Genomic DNA, 13,060 nt, shown 5'->3' with positions numbered 1-13,060 from the left:
GGCCGACGCATCGTTCATTGGCCGACACGTAGTCTCGTAATCTTGCTATTTATCACAGGATGCGCGAGAGCGCTGGTAATCTTCGTAGCGTTAAGCCAGTCGCGACTTTTGAAAGATAAATAAGCGGCAATGAGCAGGGACAAGCTTCGCGTCTTCTTTTTCAGGGAAAGGGAAAAGGTGGAGAAGAAACTTGGAGCATCGATTGCGGAAGGACGTTGTAAAATAAGATCAACGTAGGCTCGCGATCGGCAAAAAAGATCGAGCATGTTGTGTTACATTGTCCGATATAGATATCTATATATATCTCGTTAATTGTAATTTAATATACTTCATTTCTCTCTTATTTGAAGAAAATCAACGCAAAACTTTCAAGTTCCTTATCTCACGGCGATAAAAATAAAGTAGATGGTATTATAAAGCGTACTTAAATGAATCGACGGTATTATTCGCATACGTGCGTATCGCAGATTCTGACGTTGTCTCCTCTTTTTTCTTCTCTTACTATTACGTCCGGTCGTAATTATCCCTCTGACGTAAATACATGTAAGGTCTTGCCGCGATAGATACGAAGGAGGAGCGGCGGTAGGAGTAGGGTGATATCCAATGGTTAGAGACCGCTCTGTGTGATCTGGATATTGTTATTTATTAATTAGCTAATATCCTGAAAACGTATGAACATTTGTACATGTATTTTGTATCATGAGGTACTTGTGTATGGCATTCATCGAGATACGTTATAAACACGATAATCTCGTATACATTCCTATACGGAAAGAAAACCGCATATACGTGTATACGAATTTACGTGAAACTATACAATCGATCGATCATTAAATTTGTTCTATCGTTTTTTCTTACTTTTGCTTCGTCTTATCTTCTCTTTATCATCTTCTCGTGGCGGCAGTGTGCTCCTCTCGAAAGGACGAATATATTTTTTATATTTATATTTATATATATTTTTATATATATATATTTATATATATATGTATATCTATATTTATATTTATATATGTTATACTTATGTATAATACGAGTATATAAATAAATCGATAGTCGTTCGGCTCCGATGTCGCACGCGCGTGTACGCGTCGAGTTGTCCTCGTCTACTCGGTCGATTCGCGACTGGATGGCTTTGATTTATCGCTGCGTACACAACAAGAGTTATTATTTTCTTTCTTACGTCTTGAACGATCGCCTTTTCGAAGGTCGCCTCTATACGACGAAGTAAAGTTTCTGCTCGAATAGGAGATCGTCTGGTTGGTACGAATTCTTTTCGTGCGATAAAAAAGGAAAGGAAATATTTACGTACGTATCTATATAAACGGGAACAGCGATTTTTTCATGTTCCGACGATCGAAATGTTTTTGGTTTTTGATCGTTTATCCTCGGCAAAATTTCCGATAGATTTGATCGATCGGTCGTGGAACACTCGCGAGAAATAAATAAAGCCACACGCAGCTCGTTGATTGGCTTCCACTTGCGATATCAATGACCTAATATCTTAAATATATATATATATATACACATATATATATATATGTATGTATATATATATATATATATATATATATATTTACATTTATATTTATATTCATATATTTATATATTTATACCGAAAACCCCATTCGTTCACAACGAATTAGAAAACATAAAAATGTGATAGACGCGCGTTGCGAGGGTAGTGCACTATACAGCTAACATCATTCATCTCTTTCTACGAGTATCCTTTCGTTTTCTTTTTCTTCCGTTCCTCTCGTTTTTCTTTCGCTTCGCCGTTCACTCTCTTTATCCTTAATAAATCATAGATAGATCGCGTCAATATTGCTTCGTCATCAGGTAGGACGTTGCCTAAGTCTAACTGCTACGGCGAGACTCTCGCATACGCCGAGCAAAGTGTAAGTAGCCTTTTAATCGCTCTAAAGTATCGCCGTGTGAGAAACGAATGGATCGATTTCATTTTCACTCGTTAGTAATCGCTTCTTCTTTCGAGGAATAAAATAGATCCTTTGCTTGGCGATTTTCGATTATCCTTATTCTTGAAAAGCACATCGATAAAAAGAAAATTTATTCGAAAGGGGACAGAAAAACGAGATAATCCTAATACTTTGTTTTTGATATACAATAATTCTATTTTGCATTCATACGGCCACCTTCGACGCGTTCTATTCGATATGATAGCAGAGAGTATCGTTACTATTACTATTACTATCACTATTACTATTACTATTACTATTACTATTACTATTACTATTACTATTACTATTACTATTATTATTATTATTGTTGTTATTATTATTATTACTGTTGTTATTATTATTATTATTATTATTATTATTATTATTATTATTATTATTATTATTATTATTATTATTAATGAAAAAAGTAAAGGAAAAACGTTTTATCGACCTCTTCATTCGGCACGGTAATTTCTAATTTATCGCGAAATACGCATCTCGTAGCAGCGAAGAGAGAAAGAGAGAAAGGATACTTTGCTCGCAACGATCATCGTGCAGGGTCGAAGCGTTGGCGAATCGAGCGATTCCTTTCGCCGAGTCCGCAACGATTTGCTAAATTACAGAATGCTCAAGGTTACGAGAGCACGAGCGGTACTCAGCGTACGTAAGAACGCGCGATAGGTAGGGGGCAGAGACAGAGAGACAGAGAAACGAAGAGCGAGAGAGACGAAGATGGAAATGGAGACGTCGAGAAAGAAAAAAGAAAAAGGTAACGGTGAGAGTGGGACGAAAGGGATGCAAAAGGATTCTCCCTACGATCTCATGGATATTTCATGGAATCTCGCGGATGATACGTGCGACGCAACGCGTGGTAGTACGCTCGTACTCGGTCATTAACTAAATTGGCCAATAAAAACGGACGCGCGTGCGCTTACGAAGAAGCAAAAGTATCGTACAAAAAAGTAGAAACGAAAGGTACATCGCGATTTTGGCCGTGAAAAGGCTCGAACGGCGCTCGTCCTCTTACGAACGAATTATTATGATTTTATCTGTTACAAGCGCGACTACGACTTTGGAAATTAAATTTTATTCTTCGCGCATGAGAACACGATCGATCGATCGCGATCACGAGAGAACTCGTTTCGTGCCGTTCGTCGAACTTTTGAGAAAAAAATTAATATCGAAATTAAATATTAATGAATCCCGCTCTTTCGTAATCGATACCACGGCTGATAATAAATTAATCGGAGTATCGGAAAAAGGAACGATGGATCTAATTATAACAAACTTTACGAGAAAAAATCAAGTTTACCGCTAAAAAGAACAATGCGCGCCTTGTATAAGCAACAAGTGGACAATCCAAAATAAGATTCACAAAGGTTTGACAAATAAAATATATTTATGTATGAAAACAAAATTAAATTTATATAAAATAATATACACAGTAATAGTATATCTTTTATATATTCTGTAACTATTTTCTTTTTTCTTCTATCACTTCTCTTTATTAATCTCGCTTCTTCCTTCTTTGTTGCGCATTTAATAGCAAACATCGGGGAAACGACTATATCGATCGATCATTACAAAATACGTATAATAAAAAAGGAACAGAAACCGCGTGTTCTATTATATCATCTTTTCGTAATTTTGACGGTGCGTTTTAAAATTGATCTTTTTCGTGATAAATCGAACGCCCGAAAATTTTCCTTTTTCTCTCTCTCTCTCTCTCTCGCTCTCTCTCTCTCTCTCTCTCTCGCTCTCTCTCTCTCTCTCGCGCTCTCTCTCTCTCTCTCGCGCGCGCGCGCGTTTTCTTTTGCTTTTCATTTTATAATTCATTATATGGCACGTGAAATATCTAGACATGCATTGGGATTATTCAAAAAGAAAAAACGAAAAAGTAATAATACATCTTTCTTTGTTATCTCTTCTCTTCCGTTATTCTTTTTTCTGACGCAAACGCAATAAACGCAATAAACGCGAATACTTGCTCACGCACGCATACACACATCTCTTTCTTTCTCTTCTCTCTTTTCTTCTACTTCTTTGCGAATTACTTGCTGTTTTCTCGAGGACTTACTCGAGAACGATTCTTTTCGCATAACGTATTTGGCACAACTACGTACGATCAAACGGAATGCGGAGTAAATATCTACGATTCGTCCTTTTTCTTGTAGTTGATAATAATAATAATAATAATGATGACGACGACAATATTATTTGTAAATATAACTAATAATATTATACATAATAGTAATGTGCGCAAGAAACACTCGACAGCTTTTTTCCACCTTTTGTCTTTCTTTATTAACAAAAACGAATATCTCTTCTCGACTGTTTTCACTCGTTCGCTCGCTCGCACGATTCTAAACGAAAAGAAGAAAGATGACGTTCCTCTCCTCGTTAGATTTCCCTCTTTCGCTTTCATCTTTTTAAAATTCTATATGAAGAATATGATAATGATATGAATTACAAATATGTATATTGATCGTTCTCACTTTTTACTCATTATCATATGCACCCTTATTAACGTATCAATTATAATTAACAATTAAATGAGAGTTTACAGTAATACTGCTGATATGTTTTTAAAATTTACGTTGTTCTATGCCATCCGCCTTTTTTTTGTGTTTCGCTTACTCTCCTCTCTCTCTCTCTCTCTCTCTTCCCCCTTCCCATCCCATGCTCTATATTAAATTTATATGAACTCTGCTATGTTACGCTTATTACACGATTTTACGATCGGCGGGCATTTTCGAGGAACACGGTGCAAAGAAGTTAAAGAGAAAAGAGCGTCCTTCTTTTTTTCTTCTTTTTTCTTCTTATCTTTCTTTTCTTCGATCTCTGGTTCATTCCCTCGGAACAAACTAAGGACGATTAATGTCGGTTCAAGTAAAATTACGTAGTCAAAAGAGAAAGTTATTTTATCTTTTGAATTGAAGATGGTCTGTTGTAAAATACTATACTGTTAAGACGACTTACGCAAATTATAAACTTTCTCGGCAAGAATCAATTGAAGACTTTTCGTTTCAAACGAATTTCTGGACGTTATAGAAAATCGTAATTTTTATTCGAAGGTTTTTATTTTTGCTTCTATAATTCTATGGCGAGATGACAAGAACAACAGTAAATAGTAAAAAAAAATGTAAAAAGTGGTTTCGCACCGCTTAGTAAAAATGTACGCTTCGCTCTATTTTTTTATATTATTATTATTATTATTATTATTATTATTATTATTATTATTATTAATATTAATATTATTATTGCATTGGCTCTTTCAACTTTTCTATCTTTCTTTCAATCATCGTTAAATACCTGATCATTGAGGTAGTCTGTTCTGGGTGTCATTACATAGTAAAAATGGCAAGAATTCTATATTATTCATCAACGCTTTCGCTTCTCATTTTTCTTTTACTATAATTATAACTAAAAGAATGTAAGAGGATTAGATGTTGTTTGTTTTCTATTTACCTTTGCATATGTATATATACGTATACATATACAGATGCATCTATGTATATACATACATATATATTATATATATATATATACACACACAGACATATATATATATCTATAATATAATATGTACAAATTATATATTACCAGTAGAGCTCGACCATAACGAAACAATTAATAAAATGTGAAAGGTCGAGTATGAATAATCGTAGTTATATACACGTATAACTTTGTAATATACAAGGTAGAGAAAAAGTGGAGAAACAACAAGGAAGCACGAGTGTGAATAAGAAGATATAACGGAATCTAATATAACTAACACTTTTTTGATCGAATAAGCGACGATTAACAAAAATAATTACTTAACAAGATGTAATTTCGTTCTAGCGAAGTGAATGTTTTATTCCTACCGCTCGTCACTCGAAGAGAATTTCCTTGACATCAACGAGGACAACCCGAATTTTTAATTATTCGGAATTCTAACTTTCTTAAAATGATTCATTATATTATAAATAAGGAACAATAATCGAACGAGTCACGATTCATTTATTTGATGAAAAATCGATATTAAAATGATTGACGAGCTATGAACTCTAAAATGAAATAAGTTCGAAAATTTAAACTCGTTCGTCAATAAATCTTGAAGATAGATTTTAAGTAGGAAGCCAAAAGCATATTATAAAGATTTAAAGTTAATCAATATTTTGGATCAATCACAATAACGAAAAAAATAGATCGTTAACAACATTAGATCCAAAATTAAGAATCAAACTTTGTTTTCGCTTTGATCAAATTGCGATTATTTTGCAATTATGTTATAATTTAATTAGAAAAAGATGAAACTCTCTGGGCAAAATACGTTTATCATTGAATTATTATATACCTGTAATGAAATATATGTCAAATATTCTAATGATGAGAAAGTAATTTCATCGAATGAATTTTTATCGTAAGTTTTATCATAAAATCGTTCTACCGCGCGGTGCGTGGTCTACTCTCTGATCCAACTTTACCGTCAAATTTATCAATTAATAATTATTCTACACTCTTATGATCCGAGTTGCATCTTTTTCGATCTATTTTTTAACACGTTATCTCGTCAATCTATATTCAAATATGCTATAATATATATTGTAAAATACAAATATTATTAATATTTTATTATCACTTTTCAAACGATATTTATGAATTCTATAGTTATAGATTACAATCGATATATCTATACATTTAATCTATTATATACAACCGATAAGCTTCGAAGGTTTGACGTCTCGTCGACATTAATAGTGATCGATAATGATCAAATAGCAACTATTTTCAAAATAAAATAGTCGAAATTGGATCGATCGAAACATCCTAGAAGATCGCGATTTTTCGAGTCGAGCTGCTCTCGAAACGAATAAGCTATCTACGATCGACTCTGAATATCGCGACTCTTTCAAGGATCGCATTACGAACGTTAAGATATACGTTGTCGTAAGAATAAATATCACTTTGTCGAGTACTAACTAGACAGAGAGAGGGGGAGGGGAGAGAAGGGGAGAAAGGGGAAGAGAAAGAGAGATAGATAGATAGACAGAAAAAAACAGAGAGAGAGAGAATAAGACTGACTAATAGAAAAGAATAAATAAAAAAAATGAGAAAAAAAGAAATCGAATTTCGACGTACCTTCGAAGAATAAAATAATTAATAAAATCGAATATAAAAAGTAGTATTGTGACGCTTTCGAACGTCTATTTTTTAACTCAAAGTTTATAGAATTTCCAACAATAAAAAAAAAAAAATAAAATAAATGATTACATAGTGCAAGAAATAGAGAATATTAATAGAATTGTTAATAATATAAATATATACTTAAATCAAATAAGAAATTCACACATTGAGAAAACATCCAATATCTCGCTAATATCGTTCAATTGTATTTTCTCTGACTCGTTTTCTCGGTTGCATCGACACAACATTGATCGTCGCCGTCGTCGTCGTCGTCGTCGTCGTCGTCGTCGTTGTTGTCGTCGTCGTCGTTGTTGTTGTCGCCGTCGTCGTCGTCGTCCTCGTCGTCGTCGTCGTCGTCGTCGTCGTCGTCCTCGTCGTCGTCGTCGTCGTCGTCGTCGTAATTGTTGTAGTTGTTGCCGTTGCCATTGCCATCGCCGTTGCCGTTGCCGTTGCCGTTGCCGTTGCCGTTGCCGTTGCCGTTGCCGTTGCCGTTGCCGTTGCCGTTGCCGTTGTCCTCGTTGTCGCTGACGGAAGCCGCGCCAGCAAATCCACTTTAATCACGCCCGCAAAAGGACATTCTGATTATTTGATTTTTTTTTATGCGTTTCAAGATGTTTCATCATGTGATCTTTTCTGATGAAACCTTTTCCGCAATTATCACAAGCATATGGTTTTTCCCCCGTGTGAAGGCACATGTGCCGTCTGAGGTCGGTCTTGTGGTTGAATTGCTTTGGACAGATCTCGCACTTGTACGGTTTGTCGCCAGCATGCTTCTGCAGGTGTTTCGCATGCAGGTACTCGAGGGGGAATCTTTTACCGCACTGATTACATTTAAATGGTTTATCACCCGAGTGGAAGCTTTTGTTATGCTGAGTCAGGTAGCATGCTCTGTTAAAAACTTTGTCGCATTCGATACACTTATGTAAACCATCCTGGGAGATGTAATGCGAACCCGTGTTTGTGCTGGTTACCTGATGCTCCTTGCTCAAGAGCATGCCTGCAATTTTCGCTTTTGGATTTTCTTCGAGTTGCAGGCCAACGTTCGGATTGAGTTCTTCCTTAGCTTGCACATGTTGCGGTAGATTGTTGTTAGCTTCGTGGATTTGCTGCCGTTGTTGTTCTTGTTCACCTATTTGTTGTTGCAATTGCTGCACGAGATGATGTTGCTGTTGATTCTCGATCTCATATTGTTTAACAATCATGCCATCGGTATTTACTTGCATAGTCGACATATCCATATTCGTCAAAGACTCGTATCGCGGCGATGAATTTCTATAGGTATCATAACTGGATCCGGGAGACTCGAAGGATCTGTCTTGAGGAGATCGATTCTCCTCCGGACTTAGCCCCCCCACGTTAACGGCCTGTACTTGATCGTGGCCTACCAAGAACCCGGAAATGCCGAATTGGGTGAAGCTCGGCAAAGATCTTTGATGGTTACTAAAAGTTCCAAAACCGGGTAACATATCTTGGGTCTGCTGATGAAGATGGTGATGCTGGTGTTGCAGTTGTTGTTGTTGTTGTTGTTGTTGTTGTTGTTGTTGTTGCTGCTGCTGCTGCTGCTGCTGTTGCTGCTGCTGCTGCTGCTGCTGCTGCTGCTGCTGCTCGGCCGAAGAAATCGGCAATAGCGAATTACCAGTAGTAGTTAGTTGGATGGTGATAGACTCCAGCAGGCCCATGCTGGTAGAAGTTGTAACGTGGGGGGGCAAAGCGTTTGGGTAAACCTGTTGAGGGGTCGTAGTATTCCCCATCGCAGGGGGCGACGAAACCATTGCTGGGTGAACCGAGCCCGACGTTGTAGGCGAAGTCAGGTGGTGCGGATGAGACGAGCCCATTTGCGAAGGCGAACTCAGATGGGGCCCCGGATGCGGTTGCATTACCGAGATAGGAGAATTCATGGGATGATGTATGTGGATTTGGCCCGATGGCGAATCCATTGGTATGTGCAACTGTTGTTGCTGCTGTTGCTGTTGCTGATGATGCTGCTGCTGTTGCTGTTGATGTTGGTGCCGGTGATGATGTTGAACCAATTGTGGCGGCGATGAGCCCATTTGTTGATGATGCGCCGCCATTGGCGACTGACCCGGGGAATTGAGAGGCAACATTGTGGAGCCCAAGAGAACCATTGAACCCTGTGGCTGCTGTTGCTGCTGTTGTTGAGCAAGAACTACCACCGAAGATTCGTTGCTGCTGTTGCTGCTGTTGCTGGAATTGTTGTTGTTGTTGTAGAGAGTGCTGGTGGTGGTGGTGGTGGTGGTGGTGGGCGTGTGCAGCAGGCCCCTCGCCGCCTCGCCCGAGGGACCTGCAATCAAGTTTGGGGGACTGGCAGAGGATGATAACTCTGGCGACGACCTCGACGGGCCGGTACCCCTGACACTTCCATGACCGTGTCCGTGTCCGACGCCGTTATCCCTGCCAGGATGATGGTGCGCGCTTATCGGTAGATTCGCCGGATCCGGTTGATTGCTTTGTTTCACGGCGTTCTTATGAAGGGTAGTATTATAGTGTCTTTTCAAATGGCCCGAACTGGTGAACCACTTGTTGCACGCGGTGCAGTTGTAAGTTTTTGGCCGTCGTGCCTCGTTACTCTTCCACGATTGATTGGCCAATGGCGGAGCTTTCGGTGGTTGTTGCAATAGAGTCGCTGGCAATTGATGCGTAGGCATCGTTTGCGTGCTGGTGATAATGGGAGAGCCAGGATGTCGGGACGACTCCACTACGGACATGTGTTGGCCGCGGATGAACTGTCCCTGATCGGATATTGGCGAAACGTTGTCCATACCTCCCATAGATGGAAGACCCGGATGGTACTCGTGCGGTTGACCGCCCGGTGGCCAACCCAACATAGAACCCACCGGAAGCGATCCGCTCCTCTGTTGTTGATGTTGGAGTACTTGCTGCTGATGGATCTGCATCTGTAAGTCTTGCTGATGCTGTTGATGATGATGAAGCCTCATCAATTCTTCCTCGTATCTGTGAGTCTGAACCTTGTGGGAGTCCAGATCGAGGATCTCGGCCTGTTCCTCCGGTTCTTGTTTCACTTCCGACGACTTCATCGCTTGTCCGCCATTATACTCGTAACCATGCTGTTGCTGTTGCTGCGGTTGTTGACTCGGTTGAGTAGGAGACGGATGCAACTGCGGCTGATTTTGTTGTTGAGGACTGCCACCTAATTGTTGATACTGCGGTTGACCCGGATAAACGTTAGGCGAGGTCGAATGACTCGTCCGGACGTGTTCGCCGAGTTGATTCGCATCCTCGTAAACGGCACCGCATTTGTCGCACTGAAGCGGCGGACTTTGCGGGCTCGTCGAGCTGATCGAGCAGGTACGCTCCGTTGGAAAATGTTGTTGATGTTGATACGGATGGTAACGCGAATATCCGCTACCACCAGTAACGCCGACATTGTTCGAAACGTCGTCTTGAGACGATGAATAATGATGGGAGAGGAGGTAGGCCGAGTCGTTTTGTATAAAGTAACTTGTTTCGCTGTACATTGGTGTATGAAAATGATTATAACTTTGACTCGTTTGTTGTTGTTGCTCTTGCTGCTGCTGTTGCTGTTGCTGTTGCTGCTGCTGCGGCTGCTGCTGCGGCTGCGGCGGCGGCGGCGGCGGCTGCGGCGGCGGCTGCGGCGGCGGCTGCTGCTGCTGCTGCTCTTGATGCTGGTGATGCGAAGAAGATGGTTCCTGGGAAGGCGACGTCGAAGAAGACTCGCACGAGTCCGCCGGTGCCGTTACGCTCTCGCGTTTAACATTCGCGTGACTACCGCCACTGTTATGATTTCCAGCCTTGCTATTGTTGTTATTACTCTCCTCTTGTTGCGTTTGATTTGTCCAACGCGTAGATAGATTTTCTTGATGATAACACAAATGCACCCTGAGACTCTTATCGCTCTCAAAATACAAGTCGCAATCTTTGCAGTGATATTCCGAATTGGAACTGCCACCAACGTATTGCTGCTGCTGCTGTTGGTGCTCTTGTTGCTTTTCCACGCTCGTCATCTCACTCATATTATGGTTTTCTTCTCTCGCGTATTATTCCCGTTCTTGCCGTCGGTCCATCTGTCTTCGTTTACCTACGTCTCTCTACGTTGGAAAGTCTTTGCTCTACGAAACGAACGAACGGACGAACGGACGAACGAACGAACGAACGAACGAACGAACGAACGAACGAACGAACGAACGGACGAACGAACGGACGAACGAACGAACGGACGGACGGACGGACGAATTAACGCGCGGAGAAGGTCCGCATAGGGGACGCGCGCGGTCGCGCTCGAACCGCTAAGGCTGACTTATCTCTTCTCTATCACTTCCACCGCGATTATCGTTCAATTTTATATCCGACCCTTTTTCTATCTCAGTCTATTAGTTTTTAGTCTATTTTTCACCTACTATTACGATCGTCGTCGAGGAGCGCTAGCTTTTTCACATACGGCACATCACAGAAATAACGTGTTCGAGAGAATCGAATCGAAAGCATAGCTTTTATATCGCCTCTTATCTCGATGATCGGGAGGTGGCGGTAGAACGAAAAAAAGAAGAAATAAAAAAGAAAAAGAATGGGATACAACGTGTTCTACATTTATCATATGATCGCACCTAAACGAATCATAAATGTCCGGATCAACGTGAAGCACATTGGCTTCTGCGACGTCTGCCGATTCGCCGCGTACGGCATCGTCATTTTTCTCTTCCCAAAGTTATCACGAGGAATTCGACGAATCGTAGAAGCGACAGTAACATCGAGCGTCTCGGAACTTTTGTGACGCGTCGTGTCTCCGACTCCGTCCCGACTTTGCGCGCGTTCTCTGAAAAAAGAGATCAGTCGCGGGAGTGATAAAATAAAAATGGAACTAAAGGAGAAAAAAGCGACAAGGGAAGAAGAAAAATAGACGATAACGAATCGAAAGAGACAAAATGCGAAAACGTTCTTTCTTTCTATCTGAATCTTTCTCACATGCTTAAGGTTTACTTTCTGTCGATCATCTCGAAGCGGGACTCCTTGAGGAACGATCGCACGGTTCGACGAGTGCGATCCCTTGGCTGGATCATCGGTTGTCACGATGTCGCTTCACTTTTTACTTTGACCTTCGCCGTGCCGCTACAATCCATCCCCTCCGCGGCCGCGGCCGTCGAAAGTATCACTCGCGACTATCGTATCTACTATATCTCCCTTTCCTTTCTCGATGCACCAACACACTTCGGAAGCCGTGAGAAACACCAAGGTATTACGAAAACGCGGCGAAAATGAAAACGGAACGAAACCGAAACCGAAAACCGAAATCACAAGAACGTCGATGACGAGGACGACGACGTGGATTCAATCGCTAACACCAATCGTAAGTACTTTATCTTTGGATAAAGACGTTGGTGAGTGACTCGTTGGTCCACGGATCGTTCTCGTGCATCCCTCTCATGCTCACTGATACACCATTTACTACTTTTCTACGCTTATCTTCCTGATTCACTCTCAAGCTATATCCATGCCCGCTTCGTGCGAGAGCCGGCACTCTTCTGTCGCTTGGAATTCGAGAGTTTCGAGTTCTATGGTAGCTCGCGCGCCAAGGCGCTGCTGCCGCTACCTCCCCACTCCTCCTTCCTTTCCTTCTTTTACCGCCTTCCCTCTATCCTCTCTCTCCTTCTCTCTCCCTCGCTCTCATTCTGCATCACCGAACGTCGCCCTACCACTGCGAGACTCCCACTCTCGTCGTTCTTCGAGTCTCTCTCTCTCTCTCTCTCTCTCTACGGTATAGCACGGTCGATCTACAGCGATTCCTCCTCGTAGCGAGGAGTGCGCGCCAAAGAGAGAGAGAGAGAGAGAGAGAGAGAGAGAGAGGGAGCCGCTTGGCAGCGCCTCGAGACAGCCAACCAAATTTGAGACGTCGAGCGCACCTTACCCCCACCAAGTCCGTCTCCGTGCGTTCCGGACCT

At 41.0% G+C, this 13,060-nt stretch overlaps 1 protein-coding gene across 1 annotated transcript; it reads right to left on the bottom strand.

Moving 5' to 3' along the window:
* Positions 1-622: 622 nt before the first annotated feature.
* LOC127071897 (alpha-protein kinase 1) lies at positions 623-12,850 on the bottom strand. Its single transcript, XM_051011708.1, has 2 exons — positions 12,087-12,850; positions 623-11,937 (listed from the first exon to the last, which is right to left on the bottom strand). Exon 2 carries the CDS (start codon positions 11,135-11,137, stop codon positions 7,682-7,684), a length of 3,456 nt encoding a protein of 1,151 aa, XP_050867665.1. The 5' UTR covers positions 11,138-11,937; positions 12,087-12,850; the 3' UTR covers positions 623-7,681.
* Between the last annotated feature and the right edge of the window lie 210 nt (positions 12,851-13,060).

The sequence above is a fragment of the Vespula vulgaris genome, chromosome 23 (assembly GCF_905475345.1).
Source record: "Vespula vulgaris chromosome 23, iyVesVulg1.1, whole genome shotgun sequence".
NCBI lineage: Eukaryota > Metazoa > Arthropoda > Insecta > Hymenoptera > Vespidae > Vespula > Vespula vulgaris.
The sequence above is the reverse complement of the archived record's forward strand: the minus strand, read 5'-3'. Positions and strand labels throughout refer to the sequence as shown.

Coding starts and splice junctions, on each gene's coding strand:
- LOC127071897 (XM_051011708.1), bottom strand. CDS start 11,137: ATGAGTGAGATGACGAGCGTGGAAAAGCAACAAGAGCACCAACAGCAG.